The sequence below is a fragment of the Onthophagus taurus genome, chromosome 11, assembly GCF_036711975.1.
Source record: "Onthophagus taurus isolate NC chromosome 11, IU_Otau_3.0, whole genome shotgun sequence".
NCBI classification, from domain to species: Eukaryota; Metazoa; Arthropoda; class Insecta; order Coleoptera; family Scarabaeidae; genus Onthophagus; species Onthophagus taurus.
In genome coordinates this window covers 27369312-27387562 of record NC_091976.1, presented here as the reverse complement: position 1 = coordinate 27387562, position 18251 = coordinate 27369312, and the positions used below count along the sequence as shown (strand labels likewise).

The 18251-nt window shown below is 34.4% G+C and overlaps 1 protein-coding gene across 5 annotated transcripts in view; it reads right to left on the bottom strand.

Annotated features, from left to right (window-relative positions):
- LOC111415783 (Rap GTPase activating protein radish) overlaps positions 1-18251 on the bottom strand; it is an 83814-nt gene that overhangs the window by 13040 nt on the left and 52523 nt on the right. The window contains exons 1-6 of one of the 5 annotated variants that reach the window (XM_023047632.2): positions 17165-17739; positions 16832-16944; positions 16561-16651; positions 14644-16328; positions 2484-2759; positions 1537-1737 (exon numbers count right to left, since the gene is read on the bottom strand). In XM_023047632.2, coding sequence (XP_022903400.1) covers positions 1537-1737; positions 2484-2759; positions 14644-16328; positions 16561-16598 — 2200 coding nt within the window. In that variant the 5' untranslated portion in view covers positions 16599-16651; positions 16832-16944; positions 17165-17739. Of the gene's footprint in view, positions 1-1536; positions 1738-2483; positions 2760-14643; positions 16329-16560; positions 16652-16831; positions 16945-17164; positions 17740-18251 lie in introns of those variants that run through there. The other 4 variants (XM_023047635.2, XM_071200163.1, XM_023047634.2 and 1 more) reach the window with 4 other exon arrangements.

The window sequence follows — 18251 nt, the reverse complement described above, 5'->3', positions numbered from 1 at the left end:
TGAACACAAGCATTTCAACTAACACTAGACCTACAACTAGAACCATTCGGGTTTAGCCGTCTTAAGAGACGTTCGGCTAAACCCGAATGATTCTACTTCTAGGTCTAGTGTTAGTTCTAGTTTTGTTTCAATAGAAATATACAAGAATCTAACGCTGAATACCAAACAAAAATAGAACTAACACTAGACCTAGAACTAGAAACATTCGGGTTTAGCCGTCTTAAAAGACGTTCGGCTAAACCCGAATGATTCTAGTTTTAGGTCCAGTGTTAGTTTTAGTTCAATGAAAAATATACAACCTAGAATGAACACAAGCATTTGATCTAACACTAGACCTACAACTAGAATCATTCGGGTTTAGCCGTCTTAAGAGACGTTCGGCTAAATCCAAATGTTTCTAGTTTTAGGTTTAGTGTTAGTTTTAGTTCAATGAAAAATATACAACCTAGAATGAACACAAGTATTTGAACTAACACTAGACCTAGAACTAGATACATTCGTGTTTAGCCGTCTTAAGAGACGTTCGGCTAAACCCGAATGATTCTAGTTCTAGGTCTAGTGTTAGTTCTAGTTTTGTTTCAATAGAAATATACAAGAATCTAACGCTGAATACCAAACAAAAGTAGAACTAACACTAGACCTAGAACTAGAATCATTCGGGTTTAACCGTCTTAAGAGACGTTCGGCTAAACCCGAATGATTCTAGTTCTAGGTCTAGTGCTAGTTCTACTTCTGTTTCAATAGAAATATACAAGAATCTAACGCTAAATAGCAAATAAAACTAGAACTAACACTAGACCTAGAACTAGAAACATTCGGGTTTAGCCGTCTTAAGAGACGTTCGGCTAAACCCGAATGATTCTAGTTTTAGGTCCAGTGTTAGTTTTAGTTCAATGAAAAATATACAACCTAGAATGAACACAAGCATTTGATCCAACACTAGACCTACAACTAGAATCATTCGGGTTTAGCCGTCTTAAGAGACGTTCGGCTAAATCCAAATGTTTCTAGTTTTAGGTTTAGTGTTAGTTTTAGTTCAATGAAAAATATACCACCTAGAATGAACACAAGTATTTTAACTAACACTAGACGTAGAACTAGAATCATTCGGGTTTAGCCGTCTTAAGAGACGTTCGGCTAAACCCGAATGATTCTAGTTCTAGGTCTAGTGTTAATTCTAGTTTTAGTTCAATAAAAATATACAAGAATCAAAGGCTGCACAAAACTAAAACTAGAACTAACATTAGAATTTGAATTAACACTAGACCTAAAACTAGAAACATTCAGAAAAAAATACTATTATAATTATTTTTTTAATAATTTGTAGCATTCAAAACTATTCTAGAAATTAATCCCCTATTTTGATATCGATGAATTAAATTTGTATTTCATCGTTGTGTTTAACAGTTACAATTTCATTGTTATTTGGTTGAAACGACAACTTCAATTTCATTTATTAATTGGAAAATTAAACATTAATTTTGGTGTAATTGATTTTCGATTAAATTGAAATTAATTTTATTAATTGAAACCTACTGTGATGATCTCTAGTTTTGGATCTAGGCCCATTCTCTTGATCTATACCGTCATTCCTATCGTCCTCGTCGCCTTCTTGAAGATCGTGATCGGATTCGCTTTCGTCCCAAATCGTATCGGAAGCTATCTTTTGTCGCGAACATTCGATCCAATAACCCGGAGTTGGATGGAAATTATGTGGAAATTCTTCGCAAAACTCATCTATTTCAAATAAAACGAAAATTAATCATGCTTTATTAAATTTATTTATCTTAGAAATAATTTGATGATGATAAATTATTGCTGTTAATGTAAAAGTCAACTCACTGTAAGGTAGAACACCAAACGATTACAACAAAGCTTGGTGTTCAAACTTAGAGTGACCTGACAGTACAATTTCCTTCTTTTGTAAAAAATTTAGTTCCACATTTACATCAACGACGACTACGAAAATTTCATTCCGCCGGAAATCTCCGTTGTTTTTGAGCTTTTTCGTCGTGCAATTTAATTTATTTTTGTTTTTTTGTGTATACATCCAGGAAATGTTTTGCGTTACCTGTCTTTATTACGTTTTCCTGGAAAATCTGAAACCGATATGGTCCTGTAATGTTAATAACGTTATGTAACTTTCAGAGCTCCAAGAATCCAATTAAAAAAGATAATTATTTTTTTTAAAACGTGTGTTATTAAATATTTTTTAACTTTTTCTTTTTTCTGCTCGCTTATTTCAGGAATTAACCAAATTGAGATTCATACGCCCCATCAATCTCACGAAATCGTCTAATAACTCTAATAGGATAAGAAATTTCCAACATAACTCAACAAGAGTTTAGTCCTCGAGACGTCGGCGTCGTTTTCCTTTCCTTCAAGGATGTTATCCGACGTGAAAAGGGACTACTAATAACACTTGATATGGGTTGATAAACGATATTAAATGATTCAAAAAAAAGTTTTAGTAAAAAATTTACCAGAACACGCTTGTGGAGGTAAAGGGAAGATCAATGTTGTGGATGATTTTCTTCTGGCAACGGCACAACCGAGCGACTGCGGTTTGAAGGACCGCAGCTGCTGCATAAAGTCCGAGCACTCCATGAGGGCCACATCAGCGAAATGCAGGTCGCAGAGGATCTGGTTTTTGAAACGACGAGCCCTTTTCTGGTTTGGGCCCGTTAAGTTCAGGCCGCAGGAATTGCACCGGAGGCATTCCTCGTGGTAATGATTGTTGTCGTAAAGTGGTGATGGTTCTTAAACAAGAAAAATATCTTTTACAGACGAAATTTAATTTTATATTTATTTAAGCTAAGAAAGCTGAGGAAAAATGATCATTTTTGCAGGTTGATTAAACACACATTCCGATAACGTTTGATAACAATAAAATTGCAAAATTTATTGTTTACGTTTGATTTGACACACCAATTTATTTGTACACACACACGCTTTTTTTGTTTACATTTTTTTTTCGATATTTCTATCTAGTTTTATTGTAAGCCATGTTTTATTTACTCGAATTTGATATGGTTATAAACGAATACTTTTACATCTATAAACAACGATCTAATTGTTTGAAATAAAATAAAATCGTTCGGAAAATTTAGAGGGAATTTCCTTTCAAAGATTACGTTTCAGATTTTAGACGCGTTGACAAGATAAGTTAAGGAAAAGATTGCGTTACGTGAATCTTATTCCAATCTGCGACTGAATCCCACGTGTCAAATACAACTTTTCTCCCTGTCTCTTTTTCTAGCAAATATCTACTTTTTAACAACACAATTTTATTCGTTCTTTGACTTTTCATTTAAAGAATATAACTTAAATTGTGATGAAAATCTTGATAAAACAGATTTTCCTTTAGAAGCCTTATATATTAATCATCATAAACTTGAGACTGTTCAAAAAAACTCAAAAGCACCAATTTGAGAGTGCTTGCAAACTTTCAGTATTCTACTTTGAGTTCTTTTGCAAACCCAAGTTCTTTTAATTAAGAAGCTTGGCCTGCAATTGAATGATTCCTGAACATTGAAGTTTTAGCTCTATGCAACTCGTCATTAGTACTTGTTAGTAGTACTAGTTCTTTGAAATCAGCAACAACTCGTTAACTTTTATTGGGTGCAAAAACTCACCAAATTCGCCTCTTGAATTTTAGTTATAGTGATCTTAAATTGAACAAGATACAATACAGGTTACAAACATTTAATAACTTGGTTTGGTTAAAAAAGTTGATAACAACCTGAAAGAAAGGGTAGAAAAGAATAATACAACATTACTCATAAATGGTTATTACCCAAACATCACTAATACCCACGTAGCGGAATTAAAATATGAAATATATCAAATTGGACACATTTAGTAATAAAATGAGGTTTATCTCAAAAATTAAAAACTGTAGGTAAAAATTGTATAAATAAAAATTATTCATAATACATCACGAAAACATAATCAGTAAACAATTTTTATCCAACTGTTTTGTATCTTTAGTTATAAACCATGAAATCCTCAAAATCTGTAATTTGATGTTTTTGGATAAAAAAATTGTTGCAACCTCAAAATTAAAAATGTTGTAGATGAAAATCGTTGGTAATTGATACAACATTATTTACAAGTGCTTATTATCCAATTATCATTATTACTAGCAATAAAATACGAAATATCTCAAATTTGACACATTTTACCATAAAACGGGTTTATCTCAAAAATTAAAAATGGTGGATGAGAATGATTTTGATAAAAATTGTTTATAATACATCACAGAGACATAATCCATAAACGATTTCTCTACAATTGTTATAAATCTTTAGTTATAAACCATAAAATGTCCAAAATCAGTAAATCGATATTTTTGGATAAAAAATTTGTTGCAACCTCAAAATTAAAAATGTTAGGCGAAAATGTTGTAGATGAAAATCGTTGGTAATTGATACAACATTATTTACAAGTGCTTATTATCCAATTATCATTATTACCAGCATTAAAATACGAAATATCTCAAATTTGACACATTTTGCCATAAAATGGGTTTATCTCAAAAATTAAAAATTGTGGATGAGAATGATTTTGATAAAAATTGTTCATAATACATCACAGAGACATAATTCATAAACGATTTTTCTACAATTGTTATAAATCTTTAGTTATAAACCATAAAATGCCCAAAATCAGTAAATCGATGTTTTTGGATAAAAAATTTGTAGCAACCTCAAAATTAAAAAGGTTAGGTGAAAATGTTGTAGATGAAAATCGTTGGTAATTGATACAACATTATTTACAAGTGCTTATTATCCAATTATCATTATTACCAGCATTAAAATACGAAATATCTCAAATTTGACACATTTTGCCATAAAATGGGTTTATCTCAAAAATTAAAAATGGTGGATGAGAATGATTTTGATAAAAATTGTTCATAATACATCACAGAGACATAATCCATAAACGATTTCTCTACAATTGTTATAAATCTTTAGTTATAAACTATAAAATGCCCAAAATCAGTAAATCGATGTTTTTGGATAAAAAATTTGTTGCAACCTCAAAATTAAAAATGTTAGGTGAAAATGTTGTGGATGATAATCGTTGGTAATTGATACAACATTATTTACAAATGCTTATTATCCAATTATCATTATTACCAGTATTAAAATACGAAATATCTCAAATTTGACACATTTTGCCATAAAATGGGATTATCTCAAAAATTAAAATGGTGGATGAGAATGATTTTGATAAAAATTGTTCATAATACATCACAGATACATAATCCATAAACGATTTCTCTACAATTGTTATAATGCCCATAAAATGCCCAAAATCAGTAAATTGATGTTTTTGGATAAAAACTTAGGTTACATACAACTTGAAAATTAAAAATGTTAGGAAAAAAATGTTGTGAATAAAAATTGTTGCTAATGAACTACTACTCAATTGCAGAAAATATGGACGAAATTAATCAAGGACGTAATTATCGCAGAATTAATCTGTGTTCTTGACATTTTCGCGAATTAATTTATATAGGTCTGGAGTTCTATGATACAAATTCTACGAACTCTATGTTTCAGCAGTTTCCGATACATTTCCGATGTGTATTTCAATTATTTCGGGCTTCCAGTGTTGACCTTTATTATACCTTAAATAAACCAAATCTTCGATTTAAAAATCCGTGCTTCTTGTACCATATCATGAGATTTACAGAATATGTTTTTCATTTTGTTATTAATTTTTCGCACCGTCCTTCTTGAAAATAATAATCAAAATTTCTGGGCAAGCTTCGTATCAAGTTTGTTCTTCTATAACAGAACAACTTTTCCACACTTCATCACATTTACACATAACATAGCAGTTAGTTCCCTGAATATCGAATAGTATTCTGCAGTATGAGATAATAATTGATCAAATTAACTTAAAATTTATGATATTGAGGTACTGTTATGAAGCCCGATGCCTTAAACTATCCCATCAAACTCAAACTACTTCTATCTTGCAAACTTCTTTGTTTAATGAGTATGAACCTCGAGATTGATGGTAGCAGAAGGCAAAACATCGTGAGGGTTTTGGTGATATTAGGTTTACTGTTTTTCTCCATTCCTTCTGGATTTGTGCCATCTGATGCATCGAGTGTCAATTTCCTCAGCCTGTCTGCCCATCTTATCAGTGATCTAAAAGGTGAAAGCTACTTGTTCTTCTAGTTGTAGTTACCTTTGCCCTTCTATTTCGTTTATGACTTCATCATCTGGAAATAACGAACCTAACAACACGTTTGCTGGTCTTAAGCAGTCACTTTTATATCAACATATCACTTTTTTAGTGATATGTTGCTAGAAAGACTTCCCTACAATTTTTCTTCTTATCCCGTATCAACTATCTTTAGGAATAACTAAACTATAACTAAACTAGTTCGAACCAAACCCAAAGACTATGTACTACTTGCAGAGAACTAAATATGTATAAAGAATAGCAGGATCTTTTTTGTAGGAGAAAATTTCTTTTTTGACATCTGCATGATTTATGATCTTTCAGCTTCTAACTCGTTACTTCAATTTAATATTTGATAAAATGAAATCTCGGCAACAACGGTATATTTTGAAACAACATGAAATATTAAGGCCATTTAGTATGAAAATAAGGTCTTTATCAAAAAACTTCGGGTTCAACGCATTCAAGCACAACGTTTGCACACCTTGGATGAATAATAGTGTTCCAACAAAGTTAAATTTTGGTACTTAAACATTTATTTGAAATTTGAAGTCCCGTGACTAATTAAGTAGATAAAATTATTTTATTATGCTAGAAAAACCAAAAGGAAAATTATATCAAAAATTGAATTGGCTATTAATATTGATGATTAATAAGGAAATAACGTTGAAATTCCCATTGGTGTAATATATAACTATCATTAATCTTAGATTAATGAAGATATATGATATATCGATCAAAGTAATTAATCTAGCTATATGGGTATTTTAGTATCTATTATATATAATTAGGTAATTTCAATTAAGTGTTCCACTTCTACTAATAACACGTTAACATTTTCCTTAACTTTTCCAAGACTCGTTAAATTTATAATGAAGTTTCACTTGATTATTCCACGATAAAGTGTACAATATTCCATCAAAATCACAAAAAATAAGTTAAATCAATAACGAATAACGAAGCTATTGATACAGCAACCGGTCTCAAATGACTGGAATCGAAAGCGAAAGGGAAATCAGAGTCCCCGGTTCTTTATGAACCGGGAGGTCTGAAGGTACGTGACCCATTTTCCCGCAACCCAAATGAATAATGTATTCGGGGTTCCCAAGAATTTAAAATTTTCTCAACTCCGATCGATAATTTCTGGTTACGCACCAAGAAAATTTCCCCAAAATGTGAAATTTGGGATTATGGTAATCCAATTTTCGTGTGTGTTCAATTTGAACAGTCCATTAGACATCATCAATCATCGGTTACCATTCAATTTTAATGACGGGCTTCGGGTGTGATCAGCACAAGAGGAAGGGGTTTCCTTTTTTTATATAAAACGGTTATTCTTCGCGAACGAAGTGCTTCAAGGTTTCTTATCGATTACGTCTCGCACGGTTTTTGGTCCTTGATGTAAAAATACATTATTTACACTTCGAAGGAATACGGGGGAGTACGGTTTTTCTTTCTTTCTTTGCTGGCGTGACAGTCGACGAGAATATCAAGTTAACGGTAAGAGACCGTCAAAAGTGACGGTTCGAGACCGCGACCGTAAACTATCTCTGAAAGGAAAACATGATCAAAAAATGGAAGGGAAGTGAAACGGGAAGTTGACGTCGTCTTTCCTTTTAAGAAATAATTTACACCGTTCGATAAGAAAAGTGATATTTTAAAACGTCCATCACTTAAACAGTAATGTTTTATCATGAAAAGAAAACTTCATTAACACTTTATTACTTTTATCCCTAAATTTCTTATTAAAACATTAATGTAAAAAAAAATTAACCGTTAATAACCCAAATAAAATATTTATTACTTTCTTAACAAAGTTATAAGGAACGACTTGGGTTAAGTGATCGATAAAAGCTGAGTTTGAAAAGACGACGTCGTCTCGTGGGTAACATAACAATAGCTTTTAGAAAAAAAAGGATACTTTAGAAACGCAGATGTTTTCGACGTCGATATCCACCCACTGGGCAAATGACGTTGTCCAAAGCTTTCTTCGTCCACAGTAGTTACGAAATACACCAACTGAATACTCGATTTTCTGGCTTTCTCGTAGAATAGAGTTGTTACAATTTTCGTTCGCGATTTTTAAATTTAAAACCAACGGAACTCGACGACATCAGAAATATTTATGAGATACGTTGCAAGAATTCAAAATAGTTAAAGTTAAACTAAGAATTTTTTGTATGCAGGGTGAAGTGTATTCGATAGATGGATATAATATAATAGTATAGCTATAATAATAGCGTACTTGAAAAAAAAAGTCTCAAAGGTACAAGTCCCATATAATGGAGTGCAAACTGGACTTATATCCTGTAACAGGCCATTTTGGAGAAAAGCTTTTCAAGGTGGATGCAAATCATTTTCATTTCGTATAATGACAGGAGCTTCAGGTTTTGCCTTAATATATTTGGGTTGGATTGGTTTGAGTTGAGTTACGATCGAAAATCAACCTTCGTACAAGCCTGGTGTGAGCTGAATCTGGACCCCGAGTCGGGTTGAGTGTAGACAACCCAAGTTAATTTTAAAGCTCGGGTACTTTTCAAGAAAGAGTTTTATTTTGACAAGATAGCAAAAAGAAGTATATAATTGGGTTGGCAAGACGGGAGACTTGAAGAAAATGTCAGGTATCGTACTGAGTAGATGTTATGCTACAAGAAAAATCTGGAATTACACTGATCAGACTCTAAATGAATGACCAGACACTATGTAGCAACTTCAAAAAAAATGTCTAAAATTGTACTGGGCAAATGCTACTAAATATTAGGAATTAAGCTGGCCGTATTCCAAACCACAACGCAAAGTCTGTAGTTATATTGACAGGATGGTATACTGTAAGAAAATGTTTGGAATTATCTTAATCAAGGTTTAATCTTGAAAAACAAGATTAATCGCAGTTCCAAGCTACAAAAAATCTGGAACTGGGATAACAAATTACTGGGCTGAACGTAAAACTTTGGAATGTCCTGGTCAGTCTCTCAAATTCAAAAACATGTTATGTATTAACATAACCATACAGCACAGAGCAAAAAAATGTTTTAGACTTATTTTACCATGCTTGATACTCAAAGATAACGTCAGAAATTAATCTCAAACTGACAAACACATCTGAAAACCGACGATATAATATACTATAAGAAGAAGTCTGTAAATACATTTGCAAAACTTGCAAGATTATATCGTATTGATAATATACTGCAAGAGATTATACTGCCATAATTTTAGGTATTAAGAACGATACGAATGAAATAGTCACCTTTAATCGTTTTCATCACCTTTCATTTCTTTAATCCGTTCCAAGTTGATTTTAGCCATCCTTTTATATCAAACATCGCAGTTTGTAAAGAAATATGCAATGATTCAAGCTTAAGTGACACTTTGTGATGAATCTTGTCCGAGACAAACATGAATCCAAGTTTTTGTGTATGAATTCATTTCCCTTAATATCAATGTGTCAAAGGTAATTAGTGTTACAGATATTCCACCAAACGCTAACAACATCAGTGAAGAACAACTTAAGGTTCAAAGTGTAGCTTAGCAGAGTGTGAGAGAGTAACGAAGGTTTTGCCTCAATGTATTTGGGTTGGATTGGTTTGAGATGAGTTACGGCCAAGAATCCCAACCGGAGTGCAGTTCTTTATCAGAGAAGCAACCTTCGTACAAGGCTGGTGGGAGCTGAAAGCTCGGGTACTTTTCAAGAAAAAGTTTTATTTTGACAAGATAGCAAAAAGTCAAGTTTAGTATCCTACTGTGTAGACGTTATGCTGCAAGAAAAAGTCTGGAATTACTCTGATAAGACTCTAAACGAATGACCAGACACTATGTAGCAACTTAAAAAAAAAAGCTCTAGCAAGTCACTAGACTTTAAAAAAATGTCTAAAATTGTACTGGGTAAATGCCATATTGCAAGAAAATTTCTGTAATTACGTTGGGTACTGAAATCTGGAGTCTGATTGGAAAACAAGTCTGGAATTGCAACGATCAGGTATTATACAACTAAAAAAAATTATATTGATATAAATAGAAAGTTATTGCCGTATTCCAAACCACAACGCAAAGTCTGTAGTTATATTGATAGGATGGTATACTGTAAGAAAATGTTTGGAATTATCTTGATCAAGGGTTAATCTTGAAAAACAAGATTAAGCCGAGTTCCATACTGCAAAAAAGCTATAACTGCATTGACAAATTTCTGGACTCAACGAAAACTCAAATTCAAAAACATGTTTGGAATTACCTTGACCATACAGTACAGAGTAAGAAAATGTTTGCAATTATCTTACCATGCTTGATACTTCAAGAAAACGTTAGAAATTATACTGGCTAAATCTCAAACTGACAAACAAATCTGAAAACCGACGATATAGCAAACTGTAAGAACAAGACTCCATATTTTAATAAAATATTTGTAATTATATTGCAACATACAAAGATACAACTTTAAGCGACACTTTGTGATGAATCTTGACCGAGACAAACATGAATCTAAGTTTAGGTGTATGAATTCATTTCGATTAAGAAACAGAGCTTATGAGCAACCCTTCTTTCAACAACTAAAGGTCCAAAGAATACCTTAGCAGTGTATAAGAGAGGAATGAAGGTCAACATTGGGTTGGTATACAGATGATAGGATAGAAGAGGTTCGAGTTCGCTTTTAATTATTATATTTATGATACATGGCAGGCTAATTCCTCCATGCCCCTCTCGTCACCGCGACTTATAAGACCTATTGTAACTTTAGCCCTCCAAAAGTTTAGGGCAAATGTAGGTCCTTAATGGACCTTAGTATTGCTTCAAGGTCTTATTCCTTTATTGGGGTAGGTGTTAAAAGAGGTTTACCGAAAATTTTGTGTCTGAAAAATTCTGACTCGTCCTTGCAAAGTGACAAATTTGATCTTCAGCTTGTCCAATGTGGAAGAAGTGGTATTTTAGGGACGCATGGTCGATCAGAAAACCTGAGAGCGTCCTTTGATCCCCTTTGCTGGGGCATAAAAAATCGTTGGTTTTGTTTTGCGACGCAGTTATTATATTCTTCGCTTGTCTATGACTTGGAAGTTCTTTCCAGCATAAGGCTACCTTTGAGGCCTCCCAACTGTTGATTACTGGGTTGTGGTCCAATGGTCCGCCTTCGCATTGCCCTCAATGTCTCTGTGACCTAGAACCCACCATAGAATAACATTATTGCTCCTAGCATAAAGAATATGACCTTATACGGCTGGTCGAAATTGTATTCTGCCGGTATGAGGTCCGTTTTAATTTCAATCAAGTGATTTAGACATGGGTCTTTGAAGATTGCGGAAGTAGGGCCGGTTGTACAATATACCGATAAATCTACCTGATATCTATCCGACCGATAAACTTATCAGGAGGATAAAGATATTCGCTGTTGTACAAACTGTTCTTGTCGGTAGGATTGCTATGGACGAAATAAGAGTCGGTTACGTCTAAACGCTAACGTCTTTCTTTGAAGTTTGAATTATGATTTTGACAATAATAATTGTTTAAAAAAAATTACACGACAGACAACTGACACATAGTACATATAGGGTTAACGTTTAATGTTATAGTAGGTTAACCTATGCAGTAACCATACAAAGGTTTTATATAAAAACCTTGGTAACCATAAATATCTGGCGGATAAGTGTCTTATCGGCACCGCTGAGTATCCGATAAGTTATCCTGCCGATAATCTCGCCGACAAAAATATCCGTATATTGTAATACAAGCTAGCTTATCTGCCAGATAATACTGTCGGGAAGTTTATCGGTATTTTTTTTTACGTTTCATCAATATTCCACATAGTAAGTGGCTTTCACATTTAGATTTACCCATAGATACATTCATAGTATAATTCGTTGCTATTTAGACTTTCTTTCTTCTCTTTCGATCGGTTTTGGGATTTTCCAATTTTACGGTTGGGTTGGGTCTGCGGCAAATTGATCTTTTCGGTGGTCCGGATAGTTGTCAAACGACACTTTAAATTCACAAATGCGTTTCAATTTTAGAAAGAATTGATTCCAAAGAATTTCTAGGAGGTTATTTTGTTTGTATTTCTTGCTGTCAATTTATACCACATCTTATTAATTAATTCGTCACCCCAGAATTATCTTGACTTCTTTCCAAAAATAACAATAGCAATTAATAATAGCATAACACTGGAATATAAAATAATGTTTATCGTCTGTAGATAATAATAAAGTGCTTTTAAAGCATATTTGATTAAACATGATATTATTGTATGGATAGGAAAAGTTAGAACAAATTAGAACAAATTTTTGCAGTCATCTAGATTATTTTAAATTCATTTATGAAACTTTTATGAATAGTAAACAATTTAGGAACTAATGGAAGTGGACTTCAAACTTGAAACTTCTTTATATGGCTCTCGATGGAGGTTCCCCAAAACTTTTGTTCACTACTATATACAATTTTAAGCGAATAAAATAAATATTAGCTCTTGTATTAAAACATCTCAACATTTTTTGTAAACTTAATAGAAATATTTTAAAATAGTTTAAGGAGTGTATGTTTAGATAAAAGACCATGTTCGACTGTGTGTTTGCGTAATGACGTAAATCCGATGAAAAACCACTATTTCCTTTTCGATTACTCGACCAACCGTTGGTGTCGTTTGTTTTGCACGATACGCCACTGCTTTATGAGGATATAACGGAACCGGAACGTCGTATTTTGAAATGATGGGGTTCGTGGTTGGATGACAAAATTTCAAATTCACCACGATGGAGGTGTTAAAACCTGGTTGATTATTACCGGTATAAATCTTGATTTAAAAAACTTTTAAGTTAAATCAGATTTATGGTTTTTGCTATCTCGGTTTTTTTAATGAACCGTATTTTACCATTAGGATGTTTACGATTTTTCTTTCTTCATTTAAAATTTATTTGATCAAAATTAATGTTACATATGAAAAGTAAACAAATACATGTTAAAGTAAGCAACACAGCGATTAAGCAATCAAATTATTATCTTTTTTTTTTATTTTTGTAATTAATGACCTACCTTTCATCGTTTAAATAAATTGTTATTTTGATTAATTGTCCATCGGTTTGCCCTCTCCGTCCCATAAAGCTTTTATCGGTACCGTTGAAATATTGGGCTCTATAAAACAACAGTTAATAAAGCCCCTTCTTAATAAACCTCTATCTTATAAGAATTCCCCACCTCTATAAAGTCCAAGGGTACACGATTTAATTAAATTCTTCCTCATTTTCCATAAATACAATTAAAGAGGCACGTTTTCTGTATGTATGTGTATTTAATATTAAATAAAGACCTCAAGATGCAATAAAATTTAATATAACAAATTGCGGGATTACATTTTTTTTTAATTTTTAAAGAAAACGAATCCCTTTGAATATTATTTAAGCTACTTTGAACTCTAATATCACCTGCCGAGTCTGAATTAATCATCAAAGAAACGAAACTTGAGCTTTTTTCAAAGGTAATTTTTTATTTATTTTTTAATTTATTTTTTTTAATTTTAAAATGTTAAATCTATTGATATAGTGACAAAAAATTCTTTGTATCTTTTTATTAAATTCCCCAACAATTTCCACGAACAATTACAACTTCGTCGTGAGATAGTATATCAAATATTAAACACGAAATCGATTTCGCGAGGTAAACAAACAACAAAACTGCGTGCGAAACATTGATTTTTTTATCAACGTCCTCACCATAAATTAAAAATAATAATTTTATTCAAAATACCTTTTCACCTCAAATCTTCTTTACTTGAAAAAAATTTACCAAAAGCACATTATTAAAATAAAACTTATTTATTTATGTTTTGGTTTCACATTAGCACATTAAAATTTAAGCACATCACTTATTTTTAAAAAAATTATGAGCCATAAAAAGATCTGTTTGCAACAGATGATTTGGGTGCACGATTTTAGCTGAAGCTGTCACTTAACAGGTTAACAAAGACTGGGGATTGGTTTAGGGGCGCGTTCGTTTGGCACGATTTTCCAACCAGAAAACTAACTTTCGTTATTGTTTCTTTTCAGTGACGACAGTTTTTCCCTAAGGATAGGATCGCGTTGAACCCTCGGGATCACACCGTATAGGCGTCCACGTGCGACTGTCGACTAGATTGTACTACGGAGTGAGTCCAGGCTTTTGGCCCCACCCCCAACATCGATCCGGGAACGTGTTATCACGAATTGTTCTGATAGATACTTCAGTTGTATTCTTATAATTTTCGATAACAAAAAAGTTAAGTAAAAGTTTCCAATTTATTGTTTATTGTGATAAAATTATTTAGAATTTTCGCAACCGTTCACGAGCTGAGTTTATTTTACCAAACCATATTTGCAATCATGATTGCAACTTAACCACAGACCTTGGTAAAGATAACGTTTTCAATGGATATTTATTTAATGAAACATAAATTGTGATTACTAATAAAATTATTGCAAAACTTACCCGTTTGTGTGCTACAATCAAAAAAAGTCGAAGATGTTTCAACAGTCATAGAAGCGATAGTTCCATCGATAATTTGAGCACAAGAATCCCTCCTTCCTCGATACCTTGAAGTATCATCACTTTGAGAACTTTGCCTTCTAAAGTTTCTGCATCGAATCATTTCTTCCGTTGTGCTCTGCCTTCGAAATCCTCTAGCAATGAGAATTTCTTCGGTGGTGGATTGCCTTCGAATGGTAGGTCGATGAGTTTCTGGAGGTGGTGGTATCGGTCTATTGCAAGGACTTGGATCCCTGGAGGAACAGCTTGATGAATCTGGTGATCGATGACCATGACCCCGCGCTATACTTGTTGATTGTCTACGCAGTCTTCCTCGCCTACTCGTCCTTCTTACTGGACTCAATTCCCTTTCGCCCGATCGATCCGGACTGAGATGTGACCTGGAATCCCTTCGGCTCCGCGATGCCGAGTCGGGGCTTAAGGAATCTCGACGTGCTTTTCTTCCTGTGTCGTCCACGTCCGGGCTTAAGGCGGAAGGTTGGGACCCTCTTCGGTTCCAGCCACCCGGTGGTAGACAACTTTCGTCGTAAGCTGTATTTTGTCTTTGAAGGCGAGAAAGTTTTGAACTCCGTTCCGGAGAGGCGTGAGACCGAGAATCTCTTCGGCCTAAACGTCCACATTGAGTTGTAGAATCTCGTCTTGTTGATAATAAAGGGTGAGTTGGGGTAGTTGCTTGAACTGTTGGAGAAGTAGCTGGAGGGGTGACACTGGAAGTTATTATTGTTGGTGGAGGAAGAGTATGGTTGTTTGTATCGGTGGCAATACTACAAGTAGTTGGTGGATTAACTGGTAAAGAAGGAAGCCCAGGTTGTCCAGCATCCGAAGCTGTGGAAGAAGTGGATGGTCTTTGTTCTTGCCTGTAGTAACTAGCATCGTTTAGAGTTTTGGAATCTCTTCTTTTTCTATGAGCAGCTACGACTTTAGGTGGTGGTGTTGCTAATTGGGTTGAATCCCTCCTGCTACTTTTTCCACTTTCTCCAGAACCTCTCCTTGAAGTTCCATGACTAGCTGAATCCCTTCGACTCCTACTTGATTCGCCAGAATCTCTCCTCGGTGTAGAGCTGGCCGTTATCACCGTTGTTGTTGTATTACTCTCCCTCCTTTGCCATAATTTAGCAACTTCCGATCGAAAATCAGACAAAGCTGTTTGATGGGAATCCCTTCTAGACTTATTCGAGAGACTTTTGATGCCGGAGTCTGCGCTAGATTCCCTTCTTTTCCTCGATGTCGTGATACTAGGAGTAGATCCTTGCTCTGTGGTCGTCTGTCTGCCCCAAGGTAAACTCCTGGCTAGATCCGCCAGCGTTTCCCGTCTGCACAGCGGTGCTTTTTGTCGTTTTGTGGAACCACCCCATTCTCGTAGGATGTCGGTCAATTGAGCGAGAGAAGAACGACGCCTTCGCGGTGGGCCAGTTTGCGGGGGTGACGTTTCTTGCGTCTCCGTCGGTGGAGAGATGCTCGAAATTTGAGCTGCGGAATCTCGCCTGCCTCCAAGACGCTGACGGATAGTAGATTCCTCTACTTGTTCCCGGACTAAATCGTCCCATCCGTTTCCACCCTGCCATACCAATCCCACTTGATAGGAGTGGATCGGTAGGTTGCAGACGAAGCATATGGCCGTCATCGTCCTACGAAGAAATACATGGTCATCAATTTGTTATGATTAATTATTTGTAGTATTTTAGGTAGTGCATGATCCGTTTTAATATTTTACATCAAGTTTTGCATGATTAAAGGAATACTTGGTAAATATTATTAAAACAGGTCGCGTTTTGATCAACAAATTGGCGGTGCAAAACATGCTCAGCAAAGAACAACGGATTTTAAGTGTTTCATTTCGTGCAGAGTTCGAGTTCGGACCTGTAGTGGCGCAGGCGCGGTGACGATAGCTGCGCCATGATTCATTCTGATGGTCAGGTATGGTCCCCCTCGTATACTGCAGCCAATCGACCTACGATGTACGAAAACAGACATTGAACATTCACAGGCAAGTTTGAACAAGTGTCTAGACGGCGATGCGTCGATATTTTTTACTTTATTGATGAGAGATGAGTTGAGAATTTTAAACGCCGAAATGATATCGATGTTTCAAATTTTAAATTTAATTTTTTTTGATAAGCCAATTAATTACCTTTTATTTCGAGGGTATAGTTTAGTGTTTTCTTTTTCGGTTGGTGGCGGCCGATCCGGAAGAAGTCGAATGGTTGTTTATTGCTAGAGTATTTTATTTAGTTTAAGCTGAAACTAACACATAGATTTATAGGGGTGTTGGAAGTAAGAAGGGGATCATTCACATTTAAGCAAACACATTTATTAAAAATGTTTATAAGTAATGTAATAAGAGAAGAGGTTGAAAATGTTAAAAATAATAATAATAGAAAGTTGGGGTAAAGTTGGAGTTTTTCAAATTATAGTAAGGGTTAGCTATGTTCAGGCTATCGGCAGGTAACAGGTGGTTTCAAACCTGTTGGGTACGTTCGGATTCTTTGGCAGCGTCGCCGGTTTGAAATATTCGAGGGTGAGATGTGTTTTGAAATCCAAGAGGAGGGTAGAAGAAAGATTTCTATGCGAATAGTCTCACTTAGTACTCGGCGGTCTTAGCGCACTTTACATTTTTTTCAGATAACTGCAGGAGCTGTACAGAACACTGTTGAACCGGCTCGACGGTTCGGCAGCTAGCTTCAGACTGTGGACCGATAGGCAGCGTAGGGGTGAACTTTGCAAGCTCGCCCCGGCGCCATTATTGATTTTGATTTTTCAGCGTGGCAAGTCTCCCCACCTCGATGGTGCGTTGGACGCAACACGCAGCTTTTGGGACTTTTGATTCTAAAAAAACTTCAATTTTTAGAAAGCAAACACCGTTTCAGTTTTCCTACTATTTTAACCCACTATCCTTCAAAATCAATACTACATTCACGTATTTCGAAATTCATTACAGTTTGTTAACTAAACTTATTACGAGCTTACGTTGCTAGAGAAAGCTTAAAGATAATTGACCCTAAGGCATTTTATATGACTCTACCTTACAAAATTCGAAATTCTCGTCATTAGAAGTAATGACGTACTTAAAGGTCGTTTATTTTTACTTCATATTATTACGAGTAGAGTAAGCACTTATTGCGCTTTTGATCGTAATGAAATGAAATAGAGGTATTACACGACAACGAAAAAATAAGATAAAAGAAAAAAGAACGTATTGGATTCGGCATATTGTAGAAAGTGCAAAAGGGAGTTGAACAAAAGGCATGTTCCGATGGGAGAATTAAACAGCTCGCTCAGATAAGCGGCACTCTGACAACTGTTGCTTTGTCGATGTTCCATACAAATGTGTCCGGACGGTTGCGTCATATGTCATCCTTAACATTAACGAGTCATTCCTTGCACTCAACATTTAAAAAAAAATTTTAATCATTAAAAGTTCTCATAAAAAAGGAAGTAAATTAAATTTTTTGAAAATATAATTAACTTGGACCACGAAAAGCGTTTTAAATTTTACTGTTGAACTCTTTTGCATATTTTCTGTACTAAAAATTTAGGTTGGCGTAAAAAAT